The sequence below is a fragment of the Ailuropoda melanoleuca genome, chromosome 5, assembly GCF_002007445.2.
Source record: "Ailuropoda melanoleuca isolate Jingjing chromosome 5, ASM200744v2, whole genome shotgun sequence".
NCBI classification, from domain to species: domain Eukaryota; kingdom Metazoa; phylum Chordata; class Mammalia; order Carnivora; family Ursidae; genus Ailuropoda; species Ailuropoda melanoleuca.
In genome coordinates, this window is record NC_048222.1 from 53,828,054 (window position 1) to 53,848,379 (window position 20,326).

The 20,326-nt window shown below is 41.9% G+C and overlaps 1 protein-coding gene across 7 annotated transcripts in view; it reads left to right on the forward strand.

Moving 5' to 3' along the window:
- Positions 1 to 3,593: 3,593 nt before the first annotated feature.
- MYO5A (myosin VA) overlaps positions 3,594 to 20,326 on the forward strand; it is a 183,280-nt gene continuing 166,547 nt past the window's right edge. For all 7 annotated transcript variants that reach the window (XM_034660960.1, XM_034660961.1, XM_034660965.1 and 4 more), the window contains exon 1: positions 3,594 to 3,710. In XM_034660960.1, coding sequence (XP_034516851.1) covers positions 3,684 to 3,710 — 27 coding nt within the window. In that variant the 5' untranslated portion in view covers positions 3,594 to 3,683. The remainder of the gene's footprint in view (positions 3,711 to 20,326) is intronic.

Below are 20,326 nucleotides of genomic sequence, written 5' to 3' on the forward strand. Positions count from 1 at the left end.
GTACCTTATTACGGCAGCCCCAGCAAATGAATACTTGCCGTCTTTACCTTCTACCTTTATAATTATCTCCCTGATTAGAATGTAAGCTCCATGAGGTCAGATATTTTTTTTTCTAAAGATTTGATTTATTTATTTGACAGAGAGAGAGACAGCCAGAGAGAGAGGGAACACAAACAGGGGGAGTGGGAGAGGAAGAAGCAGGCTTCCAGCAGAGGAGCCCTATGTGGGGCTCGATCCCAGAATGCTGGGATCACGCCCTGAGCAGAAGGCAGACGCTTAACGACTGAGCCACCCAGGCACCCCCATGAGGTCAGATATTTAACTGTGTTGTTCATTCATAAATCGTCAGCATGCAAAACAGTTCCTGGCACATGGTAGCTCTCAATATTTGTTGTGAAAAATAATATGAATGCTTTGGAGGAGAGGGATTTTTTTTTTTAAAGATTTTATTTATTTATTTGACAGAGAGAGAGAGACAGCCAGCGAGAGAGGGAACACAAGCAGGGGAAGTGGGAGAGGAAGAAGCAGGCTCATAGTGGAGGAGCCTGATGTGGGGCTCGATCCCATAACGCCGGGATCACGCCCTGAGCCGAAGGCAGACGCTTAACCGCTGTGCCACCCAGGCGCCCCCCCCCTTTTTTTTAAAGGGAGGAGAGGGATTTTTCACATTAACTTGGACATTGTTTTTATTTGAACACAACCTACATGAAAATGTGCCCAATCATAAAGTGACAATTGAGAACTTAATTGACTTAAAATATACAATGACATCTGGCTACTACTCTTTGGGAGGGGGGAATCTGAAATCCTGGGAAGTTGTCCCTATTGCTGGTTTCCATACTTCACTAATGACAAAGTGCTTGGGACTGTGAATATACATGGTTAAGTTAAGGGAGGCCAGCCATCAGGGTTCCTCGTTGCTTTATTTTTTGGCTTTTAAGTCTACTCTTTCTCTGAATGAGGTACACAGTTAAGTCAAGGGTAGAGAATCCTTCTCCTCTTCCTCATCTCCACTACCTTTCTCCTGTGGCCCCCAAAATTTGAGTGCTTGAATGCATGTGTTCAGGAATTAGAAAACAATAATTTTAGTTTCTTTTTCTTCCTGTCCCCCCCCCCACACAAAGACACTATATCTATAAGACCCTTTTTTTAGTTTTTCATCCATATAGGGGAAGAAAAAGTTTTTCTTAACCCTCTTAAGGTCCCTGACCTGGTCTGAAAATTAAACTGACGAAGATAGATTAAAAGAAGTGACATATATATTTATATTGTCTTATGTGACTCCGGAGCATTTGTAATGAAGACCCAAAGAAACGACAAAACCTGCTTGCTTTTACATTGGGTCAAACAAAGAGGCAATTGTGGAAAAGTGACTAAACTATGTGGGCAGGCGAAGGGAAGATAAGAATTATTTTAACAAAAGTCTGTTGGTGCAGAATTCTCTTGGTCTCAGCTTCTCCTTGATGATAAGAATGTTACTTTCCTTCTGGTATAGGGAGGACGTCTTTCATAAAGGAATTTCATTTCCTGCTTTTAAGGAAAAGAAGGAAAGTCAGAGTGTTTTTTCTTGTATTTGCTGTTTTCCAAGTCCTCCAAATTCTATGCCAAAGCAGCATACCCTGGGGTATATGCCCTGAACTCCTTCATCAGCATTTCCCAACAGTCCTGAGAGGTAAGTATTATCCGAGGGTGAGAAGGCAGTGGTTACCACCTTACACAAGGCATGAAGAAATTATAAGGGGTAGAGTTCAAGCCTCCTAAATCTCAATCCAGTGTCCTTTTTGTTGTACTGGTTATAGCTGCACATTTCCCCTTTTTACATCTGGACAAAGAAAGGGTGGGACCCGGAAACATGAAAGAGATGTGATTTTAGAATTGGAGGTAACAAAGAATTCTGTGGGTCTTTGGACTCCATAGCCATTACCTATGGCATCTCTGAGAGGACTGTGGGCAGTGAGCAAGGGAAGGACAGGCTTGAAGTCCAGAGAGTGAAGTGTCCCAAGTGCCCCCACCCCCCATGGCAATGGTCTTCCTTGACATACACATGCCGGACACACACACAGCCAAGGGGCCAGCCTTGAAACATGGTCTTGATAGAAACCATCCCAGATTGCCAGGACAGGCACTTAAGAGTTCAAAGAAATAAGGAAGATGAGAACACTAAAAAAAGAGGCTAGGATGAAAAAAAAATGGAGATTACTTAACCAGGAGTAAAAGTGTGAATGCAGAGCAAGTAGAAGGTGAAGACAGTGTGGGGATGGGTGGAAAGGCCACATTCTTGTGCCTGATGTGCAAGGATAATGGTGAGCAGATTGAATGCCACTCCTGAGACTCCTTTGACTTTTTCTTTCTTAAAGATTTTATTTATTTGAGAGAGAGCATGTGGGTGGGGAAAGGAGGGCATGAAGGGGAGAAGCAGAGAGAGAGGGAGAAGCTGACTCCCCACTGAGCAGGGAGCTCAACGGCGGGGCTCCATCCCAGGACCCTGAGATCATGACCTGAGCTGAAAGCAGATGCTTAACCGACTGAGTCACCCAGGGGCCCCATCCTTTGACCTTTTGATACAGAATTAATTTTTTTTTTTAAAGATTTTGTTTATTTATTCGACAGAGATAGAGACAGCCAGCGAGAGAGGGAACACAAGCAGGGGGAGTGGGATAGGAAGAAGCAGGCTCATAGCAGAGGAGCCTGACGTGGGGCTCGATCCCATAACGCCGGGATCACGCCCTGAGCCGAAGGCAGACGCTTAACCGCTGTGCCACCCAGGCGCCCCTGATACATAATTAATTTGCAGTATGGACTTTCCACAAAAGCCCCCTGCAGTTTTCAGGTGGCATCCGGATAGCTTCTGGTGGCACCATGGAATTGATAATCACTAGGTGGAACAGGAGGAGGGGCAGGAGAGGTAGTGGTACCTCCACGAACACACAGGCCTCGGAGAGCTACGCGCCGTGGGCTACCCCCGGGGGCATCATGATTCAAGAAACCATATCCAGGCAGATGCCCAGGTGTTTAGGGTGACCTTGGTGATCCTCTATCTCAGATTACTGGTCTTCACTGCCCAGCTCCCAGACCACTGCTCCTAGCATGATTTTTCTGGAGTTCTAGGTTGTTCTATTGACTCCGAAGAAGCCTCCTCCCAAATCCTTTCCTTAGAAATGTTTGGAAGGATAGCAAAAGCAGCTATCCCAGCCCAAACCTGGACACACGCAGTGACACCAGCTATCGCCGCCCCTCGTGGTGGCTGGGCCATTCTGCACGGTCCAGGGCTCGCTTGGGGGAGAGGGGTGACCCGGGTGTGACGCGTCCCCGGGGCAGGTGTGCCACCGAAGAATGGTCGGGGGCGGGCTTCTGGGCCTCGGCTGCACGAGAGGAGGCGGCGGCCGCGCAGGCTGGCAGGCGGATGATGCTCGGAGCCGGTTGCCGACGGGAGGCAGCGTGAGCCGGCAGGCGCCCGGAGCAGCCGCGGAGGTAGCGCTGGAGCGCAGCCTCCTCCCGCTCCCACAATGCACAGGGCGGCGGCGGCGACAGCAGCATCACCATCACCGGCCGCCGAGGGGGCTGCGGCGGCGACCCGAGGACCCCGGGCACGCGGAGGGCGCTTCCTAGTCGGCGCGGGCGGCCGCCCAGGCGAGGTGCGGCCTCCGCTCAGGCGGGGGGCGTCGGCGCCGCGGGGCCCCGCCATGGCCGCGTCCGAGCTCTACACAAAGGTAAGCGGCGCAGTGGGGAGGGGGCCGCGGCCGGGCGCTGCCGGCTGTCGGGCTGGGGCGGGGCGGGGGCGCGAGGGCCGCGGCGGCTGCACCACCCCCTTCCCCAGCATTTCAAAATCCCCAGCCCGGCCCGCCTGCCGCAGAGGCGCCTTCCTCTTTCGCGCGGAGGCGGCGGAGGGAGGCCGGCCTCGGGGGTCTCTGTGGCCCCCGCCACGCTCCCCGGGCTGGGTGCTCAGCGGCTTTCTGATTGGGAAGGGGGCCTGTGTCAGGATGGCCCTGCCCGCCGGCTTGGTTTTGGAAAAATCCTGGCTGCGGGAGATGCTTGATGTGCTCGATCAGATGGTCCCTCCCGTGGGGACAGGCGCTTAAAATAACGTCTTGTGTTGGTATGCGGTGCCACTTCTACCACCAGCCAACCTTTCTGTGAGATGATTTGGAATCCTGCAAACGGTCGCCAGTCGATTCTCACCTTTAGCTGCCGGGTTTCGGATGGCTTCCCTGGGGTGGTGAGCCCCTGAGGAAGATGCGGCCGGATAAATGCGAGATGATTCACGGACTGGGATGCTCCGTTCTCGTGTGTCCCTGGGAGTTTGCTACCTACGTGTAATCCCTTAGAGCCTTGTTAGGCTCCATGTCTTCACCATCCGCTGGGGCGAGCCTTTTGCATCAGGGTTTAGTTTAAGGAAAGCTGCAGGCTTTTCTTTCTCATAACCTACATCAGTATTTTCTGGGTCTGCTAATCTCTGAATGGCATATTTTGGAGAACTGTCCCTTTGAAGACTTATGAAAATTTGTCTTGGGCAGTGTGTAGTGCTTGGTGAATATGTGTCGTCATGGCATTTTATACTATAACTCTACCGTACGAAGGTGTTTTGCCAACTATTAATTACCTTCCGTTCCAGTTAACAGAATGGGCTTAACTTTCCAAGTTCGTGTTGGCAGCAGAATCTCCATTTAGGATCTTAGAATCATTGTTTCCACACGTGACCCAAGTAAGCCCAGGACCCAAGTTGCAGCATGTTATTAGAAGTCTGGACCCACCATCAAGAGACCTGGATTCTAGCCCAGGCCTTTTCACTTCCTGTGTGACCTTGGGCAAGTCACTTAACTTCTTTTGTTCAGTTGTCTCATATCTGTAAGTGGAGTTAATTATACCTGCTCTGCATCTCTTTCAAGGCTGTTGTGAGCATCAAACCTAGGAATTAGATGGAAAAGCTTTTGTAACCTGTGAATTTCTCAAGAAATAGGTATATGATTAATTCACCCATGAGATGAGGAGTTTGCATAAAATATTCTCTAGGACCCCTTTCTTTCCAGCCATAGACTTAAAGAGTGCACAGTTGGAACTTCTCTCTAAACCTGGTAATTTTCTTAGGCATTGTAGGTCTCTACTGTATGAATGAATGCAATTGGCAACTGATTTGATTATTAATAAACATTGATACAGTGCTAACTATGTGCCAGGTACTGCTCTAAGTGCTTTACAAATATTAACGCATTTAATCCTCATAATGAAGGTATGAAGGTAGGTACTGAGAAGTATCAGAGGCATTTTCCCATGAAGAGATGCAGGTCTGTAAACATTCCTTCGTTATTTTGCATAGCCCTCCATTCTTCACTGTGCACAGTGAGGAGCCCATCCCTGAGCTGCCTGACTAATTGTAGGCTGCTTAACTAGAGACTGATTGGGTGATAAATTGCTCTTGGTCTTGGATCAGCTTTTTTTCTCCCAATGTAATTTTTGAGAAAAAAAAATTTTTTTTTGAATACTGTGATCTTTAAGTCTCAAGGTTTGGGCTTTTGGTCATAGCTTCATCACACACTCTTAAAATTCAACTTCTAGTCATTGTAAAGAGAGACTGGTTTAGATATCAAGAGTAGGTTGAGCTTAAATTGCCTTCTAAACACATTTATGCCTAAGTATAATCTAGTCTCTTGGCTATTTGTTGACTCATTCTTTTTGTGAATGGGTCTTAGCTTAATGGTGGGTCAAAATATTTCTTGAGCACCTCCCGGGTGCCAGTACTCTGCTTAATATTGAGAGGTTCTAACAATGAACAAGACACAGCCCTTTCCCTCAAAGGCCTCACAGCCTGTTTCTTATATTCTTGACCTACTTCGCATATCTGGGAGCATAAGTAACCTGTTGTTACCTCCACAGCAGGCAGACAGCTAGTGTGGTATTTATAAGTAGAAATTAGGGAATGGGTCGGGACATGGGGAAGGTTGGAATGATTCTAGAGATAAAAGCTTGGGTAATGATTATTAGAGGAAGAGGGAAATGATTAGAAGTTAAATCAACGGATAAACACAAGGATTTTTTTTTCCTCACAGAGGATTATAGGGAAGGAAGTTCTGGAGTAGATTACAAGGAAAGATATATTAGTGACATGTCGTAATTATGGTATTCAACATAGTTGTTAAATCTGAAAAGTGCCCTTTTAAAAAATGTCATTCAGAGCTTAAAGACAGATTTTGATGTGTGATACAGATCAACTCCCATTACGGTGAAAGGAAAGAGACCATTCAGTTTATTCTTTGTAGCTAAAATGATAATGGTTTTGTCACAGTAATTTATCGGGGCTTCCATTTTGTAAAATTTTCCAGCAGTTTTAAACATTTTAAGGGCAATAACTAGGTTCCTAGGATAAAACATTTCTGGAAACGAACATTTTGGTTAAAATGTTTGTTCGTTTTTAAAATAAAGGCTTTATTGAGATGTAATTTACATACCATGCCATTCCCAATTTAAAGTTTATGATTTCAGTGGTTTTTAGTATATTCACAGAGTTGTGGGTCAATTTGTTTTTAGATCCACCTGGCTTGTTCCACAAGAGTTGAAGGTGGCTAAGATATCTCATTGCTTCTGATTGTGAATATATTTGCTAGTCTTGACTTGGCAATGGATAGATGAACCATAATGTCAGCCATAGATGCTTTCAGCAACTTCAAAGGATTCAGCATGTGTGGAGCAGGGTTTATTAACTAGGCCTGCATGGATCACCAGCAGCAATAAAATGGCATGGTAGTCCTCCTTTCATGAACTTCCCAGACATGGATAACACCACAAATGCTATAGAATGGTCAAGGTTACCTGAAGTTGTTTAATTGGGAGACTCATTGTGGATCAGGATGCTGAGTTTTGTAACAGTACAAAATCTTCTAAAACCCCTGCTCGAGACGCTATGTAAACTTTCCTAGATGAGACAGCAGTTTAGACCAATAGAGCGTATATTTGTAATCTTCCTTTCCTCCCGTATTCCTTCATACCTACTGAAGCCACATGGCCTAGATTTTTTTCTGGGATAGTTCCTGTTTTATGTTCTATGCCTCTTCCCCTTTAACATCAATCCTGGAAATTCTAACATTTTGGTGTTGAAGTTACATTTTTCAGACTACTTTCAACATCTGAAAGCAGGACAGAAACCTCATCTCTGATCATGTGCCAGATTTGGGGTTTAGCAAGTACATTCGATTTCCTCAAGTATCCTGTCATGCCTCTTCCATCTATATTTCCTCCTGATGTCCCTAACAGTCTGTCTCCGGGAAATAATGGTTTGGGATGACTAGTCTACTTGTAGGAATGAAGCAGGGTATAAAGAAGTGGTTAAACAAGTAAGCACGTTTTCAGGCATGTTGAACAGGGTGAGTAACAGAGAGGAGAGCTGGGAGCCAAGGGAAACCAAAGGAACTGTTGCAGGAAACAAAATAAGATATGATGGTCTGGTAGACTGAGGCACAGGTAGATGGTGTGGGAGAGAAGGGGACAGACTTGGGAGACAGGTCTCTATGATGGATTAGATACAGGGTGGGAAGGAGAGAGAACCATGTAAGTTAACACCAGTAGCTCTAGCTTTGGAAACTGGAAGTTAATTCCCATTATATCACAAATTTTTGCAGACTCTGTGTAACTTGTAAGCTACTCAGAAATACTTCAGACTGCTTGAGCAAAGCAAAAAGCTCATGACTTCCTCTTGAAATTTGTTACTGTCTCTTGAAGTGTGAATGTCTGGTATATTGCCCAGTGGCTAAAAGAGTACAAAGAAGTTTTAATTTTAATGAGAGTTGCTACTGCCAGATAAACATTTTAAATCTTCCTGGTGCTTTTAACTGTTCAAAGCAGGGAAGCTCTGGAGGAGGGTTTATGAATGGGGTTTCTGGGATTTAACTACAACCTCCAAAGTGTTGGCGGGGGCGTGCATTATAGGAAAGTGTGGGATGGGAGAGACAAACCCTCTTACCTTACATCTTATCTCAGAAGGTAATTTAGCTGTTTTGTTTTTAACTTTACAGTGAATTTCGCCTCCATTGGGAGAATCTAGGGGCACATGGCCCACTGGAGGGTAGACTTTGGTTTATTTATCTCCACTTTAGGCCATTCCTAATGAAGTATAAGGTATTCTCAGAAGTAGAAACTCCTGGCTGATCTATGGAATAAGGCCTGGCCCTAGTAGGTCATGTGGGCAAGCCCACCCCTCCCATTCCTTCCCTGAATGGCATGTCCTCTTCCCACAGTGTCTTCCCAGACCTTTTGCATTTGTCTCCCTGGGAAGTTTGTCTCCTCCTTTTCTTCCAGCTGTGTCTCTCTCTCTAATCAATTTAGTGAGGTATAATTTATATGTAATAAAATTTATCATTTTAAGTGTATAGCTTAGTGAGCTTTGACAAATATATTCTGTCATGTAACTGCTACCACAAGCAAGATAGAAAACATTTTCATCATCCTTAGTATTCCTTATGCTAAGCTTCTTCTCTTCCCCAGTTTATTCTTTGTAGCTAAAATGATAATTTTAAAAATAAACTCCAGTTTACTAGAGTTGTGCTTACCCACTGGGACAGCAGGAAGAGTTGTTTGTGTGTTTTCAAAATATATTTTATGGTTTCACCTTAGCCCAACCAATAGAGATACTTAATATAGAAGACTGAGCTAGGGTGTCATTCACAGTGGGGGGTGAGAGTGGATGGCAGAGGAGTTTAAGTGGTTTATTTAATCTTTACTTCACACACTAACCCCTTTACCTTAATTGATGGTGTCTGCCTTTGAGGCCTTGGGTCCTTCGGTCCTTAGTGTGTTAAAACACCTTTTGGTCAGTTTTGCCTTTTAACATAGTTGTCCTGTTCCTTGGTTGTAATGTCAGTCTGGGTTTGTGGTAGTAACAGATTTTTAAACTGCAGAAGCTTATCCCTGGCTTCTTCATGCCTTGGACCTTCTCCATTTCTCTCCTAAGCCCTCCTCAGCTGGAAGTCCCCTAAACCAGCGGCCATTAGCATTAAACATTTCCTTGTACAATAGAGGATTTTTACCGATTGTGGAACTTAGGGATGGTGTGATTATGTTTTGGTTTCAAAATAATGGCTCCAAGCTTGGTTGAAATCAAGGGAGAAGTACATTATCCATTTTAAAAAAAAATATTTTATTTATTTATTCGACAGAGATAGAGACAGCCAGCGAGAGAGGGAACACAAGCAGTGGGAGTGGGAGAGGAAGAAGCAGGCTCATAGCGGAGGAGCCTGATGTGGGGCTCGGTCCCATAACTCCGGGATCACGCCCTGAGCCGAAGGCAGATGCTTAACCGCTGTGCCACCCAGGCGCCCCTACATTATCCATTTTTAAGTGTTCATGAGGACCATCTATCTACATCCTTTGGCCCGAAGTGCTGCTGTGGCCAAAAACATGAGCACGTTGCTGAACTGGAGGGAGGCCTGACACCAAAAAGACAAGTTTTGTCTCTCCTTAGTCATACACAAACTTGCATTTTCCGGCAGACAGCCTCTCCTTTGCTATCCTGACTGCCGCTCCGTTTTTGCAGTGTAGTCAATAAACTATCTACTTTAAAAACAAAACAAAAACCTTGCATTTTCCTGGCTAGGAATCCTGTGTGGGTGGTTGGGGTTTCTACTTTTTGATAAAAACACACTGAAACTAGAGGAATTTCAGAATGGGAGAAATAAAATGATTGTGGCAGTAAAGTAGGTAGATTAGAAAGGCAGAACTCTTTAATTTAGAGAGGCGAAGGTGGAAATTGGTGAAGTAGTTAACGTCAAGAATAATAGAAATTTGTAACATCAAATCTCAGTAGGGATACTTGTTAGATCTTGAAATAAATGTGTCATTTAAAATGAATTTCTTCTTTAAACGTTAAGTTTATATTTATGAAACATATTAGCTCAAGTTATGATGACAGCTGAGGTATAGTAAATAAATAAAAAGAGTTTGAATAGTTCATGCATCATCATTCTGAGATACCGAGTTAACAAACCTCTCTTTGACAGTGTTAAACAGTTTACCAGCCAGAGCTGTTTTTGTTGGAAGTAACAGAAACACAACTCAAAGCTGAAAAGGATTTTATTTGCTTCTGTGACCTGAATGCCCAGGTCCATGGATTCAAGGCTAGAACGTGCTCTCAGACGCTCTCTGTCACTGGCTCTCATGTCAAATTGTGCTGTCTACCATTGATTTCATCCACATGACAGCTCTTTTCATGATGACAAAGATGGTCAGTGGCACCTGCCGACCACATGATCTTCCAGGTCTCGGCCTGGAGGGAGTCTGGTGAAAGAGTTCTGGTTGCCCTTGCTAGGGGTCATGCGCCCTCTCTGTTCACTGTGCTGTGTGTGTTGGGGAAAGAATACTGTGCGTAGTCAAGTCATGCTCATCTCCAGGACAAGGCGGAGGACAGGACATCATGATTGATGGCTCCACTCAGACCTGCTAGGGTGGCTGAAAGCTGTTGCCCATCAAAAAGAGTAGTTAATATCCACTATGAATAAGTTACCCAAAATACAAAGTGATTGAATTCCACCCCTCCTCTTCTGATCTGTAAGCAGAAGAATGGGAGAATCTTGCCAGACCAGGAGGACATTGGATATCTTACCCCTATAAATCATTTTGAATTAAAAAAAAAAAAGAGCCATGGAGAATCCATATAAGCAAATATTGCTGTAATCACATCAGAGATTGAAGATTTGAGAAGTATTTTTCATTTAGTCTTGATCAGGGGGTTATGAACCCTATGTCACCTTTCCTTGGGACCTTTTTCTGCCATATTTCCTCCATGTTTTATTTCCCCTCATTTCCTTCATATTTTTGCTTGAATACACTACATTATTCTCATCCCCCATTTTCATCAACAGATCATTTGTAAAATTTGTTATTCCCATTTGATTCATTTCCAGTGTTTTCTACTCTCTTGCCTTCCACCCTGTGGTCTGTTCCTTAACACCCCTACTCCTTTATTTAATCTACTCACGCTAATGCTCTGTTGTGCTTTGTTATACCCAAATACGCACAAGCCCACACACACATAAAATGGGATAAAATAAATTCTTTTTTTTTTTTTAAAGATTTTATTTATTTATTCAACAGAGATAGAGACAGCCAGCGAGAGAGGGAACACAAGGCAGGGGGAGTGGGAGAGGAAGAAGCAGGCTCATAGAGAAGGAGCCTGACATGGGGCTCGATCCCATAACTCCGGGATCACGCCCTGAGCCGAAGGCAGACGCTTAACCGCTGTGCCACCCAGGCGCCCCGGGATAAAATAAATTCTTATGAAGTGATTTGTTGTTCAGTGACTTCTTAGATTAAGGAGGGAACTTCATTTCCTCAAATCCTTGTACTTTTGCTTTGTTACCACTCCCTGAATCCAACAACACAGTAGGAAGTAATTTCTCATGAGTTTACATAAATTATTTTCTGTGTATGGGAGTATCTATATGTTTTAAACAATTAAACATTTTTGTGTTAGACTACACTTTAGTCTAGACTAGTTAGAACTTAGTTTTTCACTTTACCGTACTGGAGTATATACAATATGGTGACCAGCTATTTCTTTAAGGATACGATCTCACTTTAAAACATTTTTTTTTTTTAAAGATTTTATTTATTTATTTGACAGAGATAGAGACAGCCAGCGAGAGAGGGAACACAAGCAGGCGGAGTGGGAGAGGGAGAAGCAGGCTCCCAGCGGAGGAGCCTGATGTGGGGCTCGATCCTATAACGCCAGGATCACGCTCTGAGCCGAAGGCAGACGCTTAACCGCTGTGCCACCCAGGCGCCCCCACTTTAAAACATTTTTATAGCAGTCCTTAAAAAACTTTTACCCAGGATTGGTCTCTACATGCTCAAGCTGAGAAAAATCTTACTTCTAATTTGACGAGCATAATGCTCACGCTGGGAGCAGGAGTCCTGGAGATGTGGAGATGTTTTTCATAAAATCAAGACATACGTATTTTAATAAGGAATTTGGGTCAAAACCTGGATTAAATGTTTATCAATTCAGAATAGATAGATCTCTCTCTCTCTCTATCTTATTACAGAAGTGAAAAGTTAAACCCACTAAAGTTAATATTGTATTTTAACCCACTTTTCCTGTTTATACTAATTTTTTTTTATCTTAAACCAAGATTTCTCAACCTCTGCACTATTGCCATAGTAGGCTAGATAATCCTTCCTTTCTGTGGGCTTGTCCTTGTAGGATTTTTAGCCAAATTCCTACCCTTTATCCGCTAGATCCAGTAACATCCTTCAGTTGTGATAACCAATCCTTATTGTCTACAGACATTGCCAAATATCCCTGGGGGGCCAAATCCCAGTCCCCTCTGCTGCAGTAGAGAACCTCTGCCCTAGACCTTAAGGCTTAGACTAGGGTAAGAAAAGGTGGGAAAGAGTTAAAAATAGAAACAAATTTATTGGAAAAAACTTTTAAAAAATCACTTTTCAGTAATTTTTTTTCTGCTTATAGAAATCATACATCTCAGATAATTTGGAAAATACAGAAACATGTAAAGGAAGAAAATTAACCTAATGCCACCCAGAGATAATAATTATTAGTTATTAATTTACTTCTTTAAGTCTTTCATCTATATTCATGTGGTAATTTTTATGATTTTTTAAACGTTATATATATTGTGAGAATTTTTATAGTATTAAATATTCACTGAGAATGTTTTTGGTGGCTGGATAATATTCCGTCACCTGGATGTACCATAATTTATTTATTGCTGGGCATTTTCACTATTATAAGATGGGTACTATGGTGAGCGTCTTTATATATAAATCTTTGAATTAGTTTTAGTTAATTTTATATTCCAAGTCTCTTTGACAAGTGTTGACATTTACATTTAGGCAGGGTAGGGTATTCACATTTATTTCATTTTTAAAAATAGCATTTTTATGTACATTGCTTCAGGGCTGGGATGACCAGATGTCCCACTTCTGTGAGACGCTTTCTGCCATCCAGTGCCTTTATTGCGTTTTGAGAAATCCTCTTAGATAGAAATATATAAATTTATTTAGAAAACCTAACCTTTTGGAAATCTCACCTATTTCCTTTTCCTGACCATTTTCCTCACTTTTCTCTTATTCATTGTTTCTCCTTGATTTTGAGGGGAATCTGGGCCAGACAGAATTACTAAATTAGAAAGAATTAATGAAGAAACAACCGTGAGGCTATTGTCTTAAGAGTATAAACAAAGTATAATTTTAACCTGAAAATTACCTGAAAATATGTTATCAATTTATTGTAGACAACATATCCCCTTAATTAGAACAAATTACTATTTGTCGGGAGCAGTCAGAGGATGAGGTTGTTTTCAGTGGATAGTCAAGAACCCGAGAGACCCTCAGCCTCAACTACCTGCTGTGAAACAAGTAGAATGGTGTTAAAGATAGCACCCTTGAATGGCATCTTTACAGCTCTCAGAAGGTATTTGGGGTTTGTGAGGCCTGTGGGTCATTGCCGTGTACTTGTAGCCACAAGTGTGGTCGAAAGTTGATGGTGTGGAAACTTAGATATTGAAGCTATAGGAAACTGAGTAGAAGTTGGAAGTTTCTTTGCTTTCTTCTTCCACGAAAACCTTGATTTTTACCTTCTTTAATTGTCATTTGTTCTCTTCTAAGAACCGTGGCTTGCATAAATTCACGACTCCATGGCAGTATAATGATCAGATAACAACCGTTAGTATTTACCAAGGTCTCACTGTAAACCAGACACTATTCTGAGAACTTGGTTACAACTGTTTCCTTCCTTGGCTTCCACCTCTCCCAGTGCCTGAAAGGGAGGCAGTGTATCATACAGTCAAGCGTGGACTCTACACTTAGCATTTGAATTCTGGTTTGAATCCTGGATTCAGGGGCGCCTGGGTGACGCAGTCGTTAAGCGTCTGCCTTCGGCTCAGGGCGTGATCCCGGCGTTCTCGGATCGAGCCCCACATCGGGCTCCTTGGCTAGGAGCCTGCTTCTTCCTCTCCCACTCCCCCTGCTTGTGTTCCCTCTCTCGCTGGCTGTCTCTGTCTCTGTCAAATAAATAAATAAAAAATCTTAAAAAAAAAAAAAGAATCCTGGATTCACTCTTCGCTTTCTGTGTGACCTTGACCAAGCTACTTAACTTTCTGGTGCCTCAATTTCCTCATTTTTTTAATGGGGATAATAATACCTACCTCATGTGGTTCTAATGATGACTGAATTTTTTTACTATACATAAAAATGCTTAGAATGGTAACTGATGCATTATACAGACGTAACTGTTGGCTCTTGTTGCTATTTGGTTATAGCTATTGTTCTTTCTCTCTGGCCACTTTGTCTTCTTCATAAACTCAGTTGCCTCCTATAACCTCCTGGATATTGGTGCTCCTAAGTTCTGTCCTTAACTTACACTCCCTCTGGCCTGATCCGCTCCTGAAAAGTTAGGTGTGAGCCTGTGCTGATGACTTTCAAATCTGTTTCCAGCCTGCTTGTTCTACTTACTGCTGCCTATGGACATCTTTACAGACACCTCAGACCTGGCATATTCAACATTGAACGTGTCATCTTCTACCCTCCTCTTCATTCCACTCTACCCTACTTCTTTGTGCCTTACTTTGCTCATCCATGGGATGGGATAATAGTAATATCGACTTCACAGAGTTACGAAGAGGATTAAGTGACATAGTTCATGCATAGCACTTAGAATAATGCCTGGTACACATTTGGGAAATGTTAGCCACTATAATTGTTAGTATTTGTGTTCCCTGTCTGGTGAATGGCATCAACATTGATCCATGTGCCCAAACCAAGAACTTAGAAATTGTCTTGATTTTACCCCCCTTTAGTCATCCACCCCTCCAATCACTTACCATTTCCTGGTACTATCCTTACTTTGTTTAGACCCTTATTATTTCTTTCTTGGATCCCGTAACAACAACCTAAACAATGTTTGGTCTCACCTCCTATAGTCTGTTTTTTGTTCTGTTACCAGAGTGATCTTTATGTAAGGAACATATCTGATCAGCCACTCTCTGACTTGAAATTCCTTAGTGATTCCCTATAGGATATTGTCTTGAGAATAAATTTGTTAATGTAGCGCTTTCCAAACTTTGATGTCCATCTGAAATCGCTGAGGAATCTTGTTAAAATGGAGCTTCTGATGTAGGTCTGTGATGGGGCCCCAAGACCTTCTAACAATTTCCAGGTGACACATGCTGCTGGATTGAGGACCACACCTCGAGTAGTGAAGCCCTGATACACTGGGCTTTTCCTGATCTGCCTTCACCCTGGACCTGCCTCCTATCTCATTTTCCCTCCTGGCATTCAGGTCTTCACTTTAAGCCAAAAGCTGTCCAGGTTATCTTCTTCCTGCTTTGCAGCATTCCCCTTGCCTGGCTTTCTCCACTGTTTGTTCATGAATTATGTCTTTCAGATCCTAGTCTGTCTGAGACGTTCCCGAGTGTTCTTATAGAACAGTCTGTCTACATCTGTCCTGACACAACACTGCATTGCAGGTGCTTATATCCCGAGGACAGGGGAAATATCACATTTGTTTTGTTTTAATAACAACTTTATTGAGATATCATTCACATACAGTACAATTCATTCATTTAAAGTGTGTAATTCAGTGGTTTTCATGTTTTTTTGACCTAGCATCTAGACTAGTGTTTAGTACATAGTAAGTAACACCTCCATGATTGAATGAATGAATGAATGAACTAGACGGCGTTAACATACCATTGGAAAATTTTCTCCAGATCTTCCTCTGTGCATCTGTAATTTTTGGCTTTAACATTTCAGCATTCAAATCATGTTATTTATTCATCAGTAATTCTTCATGAGCTTCCTTCTCTCACCTCTCTTTTTGGCACCAGGATGGGAACCATTTTATTCTTCTCTTGGTCAGTTTTAATGTATCATTATAGATCACTTTCCTGAATTCTCCAGTGCTTCCAGTTCTCTTTTTCAACTCAGGCTGTAATGAGAGTATTGACCCAAAACACAGATCTTAACATGCTGTTCACCAGCTTAAAAACTCTGGCTGGTCCCCAGCCCCTCTTCCCTTGCCCTATTTATCTACTGTAGAATCAACTCATTCCTTATCTTGACATTTAAGACTCTTGATCTTTTTCTAACCCTATTCTCTTGGCTTATCTTTCACAACATGGGTTTCCCAGACTTTATATGTAGCAATCATCTGGAATGCTTTTTAAAATATAAATTTCTGAGGGGCGCCTGGGTGGCGCAGTTAAGTGTCAGACTCTTGATATCCATTCAGATCATGATCTCAGGATTGTGGGATCGAACCCCGAGTCAGGCGCCACACTCAGTGGGCAGTCAGCTTGAGTTTCTCTCTCTCTCTCCCTCCCACCCCCCGCGCTCTCTCTCAAATAAGAAATAAATCTTTAAAAAAAATGTAAATTCCTGAGTCTTGCTCCCAGAGACTCTTTGAGTCAGTAGGTTTGGGAGCCCCAGGAATCTGCATTTTTTAACCAACGCCCTAAGGGATTCTGATGCAGGTGATCTGTGGAATTCCACTCTGGGACATACCTTGCTGGGAACCTGCTGGAACCAACCTTGCCGCTTGAGCCTGTGTTCCAGCTTTGCCTGACTTGGGACTTTGTCTACCATATTTCCCTCTTACCAGAATCCCCCACCTAATAAATTCTCAGTAAAAGTTAGCTGATTTAAACTCTTTGTTCAGTGGTGGTGGTGGTGAGTCTTTTTAAAATTATAAGGCTATATTACTGTAGATACCTTGTGGGACATTTTCCCCCTGGCTATCCTTAATGTTTCACTTTTAATAGAACATGTGAGAAAACCCGGCACATGGAAGTGACCCAGTAAATCTTTTTGCTATTTTTAAAGGCAACTGGAAAAACTGCCTCTCTTATATTAAAGCTAAATTGAGAATCTTCTATGGTGAAAGATGTTCCATTACCTTTACTAATAATAGATGTGAAATAGTATAAGAAATGACTTGCAAAATTACTTTGGGAACTATTTTCCTTTTTAAAAAAATCTTTTAAAAAAAACTATAAAAATAATTAATATTCAGTGCAGATCCTTGGAAAATTCAGGGATACAAAAGAAAAAATTGCATGTAATCTCACTGTCCTCACATATTCTTAATATTTTGGTGTATGTCCTTTTGCTTTTTTCCTATGTATATTTTCTCCAACAAAATGGTTTATTTTGTGCTTACTATTTTGTAGCAAGATTTTTTCTCTAAGTAGTATATAATGAATGTTTTCCATGCCAATACTTATTCTTTTACAGTATCTTTTTAATGGATTCAGAGTTTTATATTGCAAAAGTCAGTCATATGTTAGTCAACCAGTCCACTATGGTAAGTTCCAATTTTTTGAGTTTACATTTTAATTGAAGAGAACCAAAAGCCTTTGTGTGTTCCTTTAAAAAGAAATCAGTTGTAGTAGTTAATGAATTTGACTGTAATTAACAGAACATCTCATTTTTCTACATAACAATATTGGTACAAAATTTTGGTGATTATCATTATAAGAGTTTAAAAGGACTAAAAAAACCCCCAAAAACCCACAGGAATAACAAAGCACTCAGGAATAAATTCTTAAATGTTTGAGATCTCAGAGCATGCAACAGCCCACTAGAAGGAAATCCTCCAGACTATAGACATAGGCAGATCAAGGTTATTAATCAGCAGACCAGGAGAATCAAGCTGTAGGTTAGCTTCAACTTGAGAGGACAGTGGATCCCTTCCTCTGCCAGTATTTTGGAAGCCATATCATAAGTGGGATAAATTGTAGTGTAATCTACACATTAATATACTTGTTTTTTCTTGTTAATCAAGGAGACTAATAAAAACCACTCAGGATTTGTCAAGCCTCTACATCCATATTTAATGGCAGGATATCCTGGTTACCTAGAAACTGTTGTCTGTGGAAACGAAAATGTGGACTTAGGCTAAAGGAAGAAGAAATAAGTAGAGGTTGTTATTCAAGAAAAAACACATTTACCTAATCAAGAGAAGTAATGTGGAAAATGATCTCTGAGACATTAGATTGAACTCTTAAAACCCCTGAAAAGAAGTGTTTGGTTAATGTATTTCAGTTAAGCCCCCTTGGTTTACAAATACTGTAATTAAATGTTTCTTCTAATGAGCTTCTACCTTAAATGTTTGGGATATTGGCTAGGGATCCTTAGGGGCCCAGTTCTTGAGATACCAGTCTCCTGGGGCAGAGGTGGTACCTTGCTGGGTCCAAGGGTTTTCTAAGTCTGTGTCAGGAGCAGTGCCTTGGTCTTGGACTAATGCGTTGACCATGCAGAGTTTCCTCTTCAGTCACTGCCCGCTGGGGTTTGAGATCTAGTTTGTCTTTGGAGCTGGAGCCTCCAGTGTGGTGTGTTTAACAAGGATCTGGACAAAACCTATAGTGTGCAGCTTAACTGGTTAGAGTAAGGATTGGGATGTGTCATCTGAGTTGATGAAAATCTAAGTGATGGGGACATTTAAGTCAGTATCAATTTAATAAATCTGTAAGACTTGGTTGTGATCTGTGCCATTCTGTATATTAAACCTAGATTCTTTTTTTTTTTTTAAGATTTTATTTATTTATTCAACAGAGATAGAGACAGCCAGCGAGAGAGGGAACACAAGCAGGGGGAGTGGGAGAGGAAGAAGCAGGCTCATAGCGGAGGAGCCTGATGTGGGGCTCGATCCCACAACGCCGGGATCACGCCCTGAGCCGAAGGCAGACGCTTAACCGCTGTGCCACCCAGGCGCCCCTAAACCTAGATTCTTAAAATAATTATGTTCACGAGGCTAATCGTCTCCTGTGTTCTTATTTGGCTTGCTTATCTATTGGTTGTTTTTTCAGGATTTTGTAAGGTAACTGTCATAGACTATGGTGAAATTTAATAAATCTGAATGAGTAGAGGCCAAATTCTTCTAAAATATGTGGGTGAAATAGATGGAGTAGTACCCCTCCATACAATTCCAGCTTGAAAATTTCTTCCGTTGGGCAGCAGTTAAGGTTTTATAACTGTGAAATTACATAGATTGAGTTTATTCAGCATGTAGTCAATATAGAGACCCACACAGTCTCAGGAAGAGCCCTGGAAATGTTTCTGTGCATGCTTTTCACTTTAGTCAACTCAGTTCCTTTGGTTTTCATTCTTCCCTGCCATCTCACAGTGACATCGGATGCAGCTGGAGCTTAAAGAAGGGGCATGTTAATTAATTCCAGGGAAACAAAACTGCCTCAAATAATTAAGGGCATAACAGTCTTTTTAAAAGACTTCAGAGTTGGGCTTTTTTTTTTTTCAAGGACTAGAGAAGGAGAATGGCACAGATTGTTCACTGGATATCATTTTAAGCTATTGGTGCATCTTACAGACCTCATCTGATGTTTCTGATTTCAATATGAATCATTCAGGCCATGGAGTGATTTTTTTTTCTTATTTTCTCTTGAGGCTCTCTCTGACTTTAGCGACAATTTTCAAGAGAGCAACCCCGTGAGCTTTGGCTTTGTCAGAATCTAAAAATGGTCCCTATTTTATTATTTTATTTATAGTTGTCATATTTTAGTTTAAACACAGTTGACCTAGCAAGTAAAAATTTGTGTGTACAAGTAGGGTGGCAAATACCAGGTCAGGTTGCCTGCTGGGTTATGGGAGGGAAGAAGAGGCTATGTATGTCCCCATCACTGTTTTCTTCAGTTGATCTTGCCATTATGAGGTTTGATTTTTTGTTGTTGTTGTTTATTTGTTTGTTTGTTTTTTATCTTCCAAATTGTTAAGGAAAGAGGGATTAGTGGACAGAGATAGCCAGAGTTAGGGAAAACCAGGTCAGGAGGTAAGTAGAAAGATCCTTTCCCTTTGATTGCCTTTGTTTTCCAACCCAACATTAGAAGCTTTCAATTTGTGACCTAACCTTCAACTGCCTTCAAGCAAACTAGAAAGTTTAATCTACTTATTTTAGTAGGTAAAAAAAGAATAAGAGGAAATTAACATGTAACATATGATGTATGGTTTTTCTGACAAATAAAAAGGTCTGGATTTTATTATGTGTTGAAAATATGCTCAGGATCTTATGCATGTTTAGGAGCTCAATTTCTGGAAGCATAATAATAAAGATGTAAAGAAAAAGAAAGGAAACAAAAACGTGAAAAAGAAAAAGACTAAGAAAAGGGTGGTTTGAAATTGGGAGATTTGGGTATGATTACCTGAATATGTGTTACCATGTATGTATGGGGCACACAGGGTTCTGTCCTAGGAAGGGAAACAGCCTGATAACTCAGGGAACCAGTGACTTGTCTACAAAAAATATTGGCCATTGTGCTGTAGCGGTAGCAAACTCAGAATAGGCGAAACAGAGGAAGCACTAGAACAAACAGGT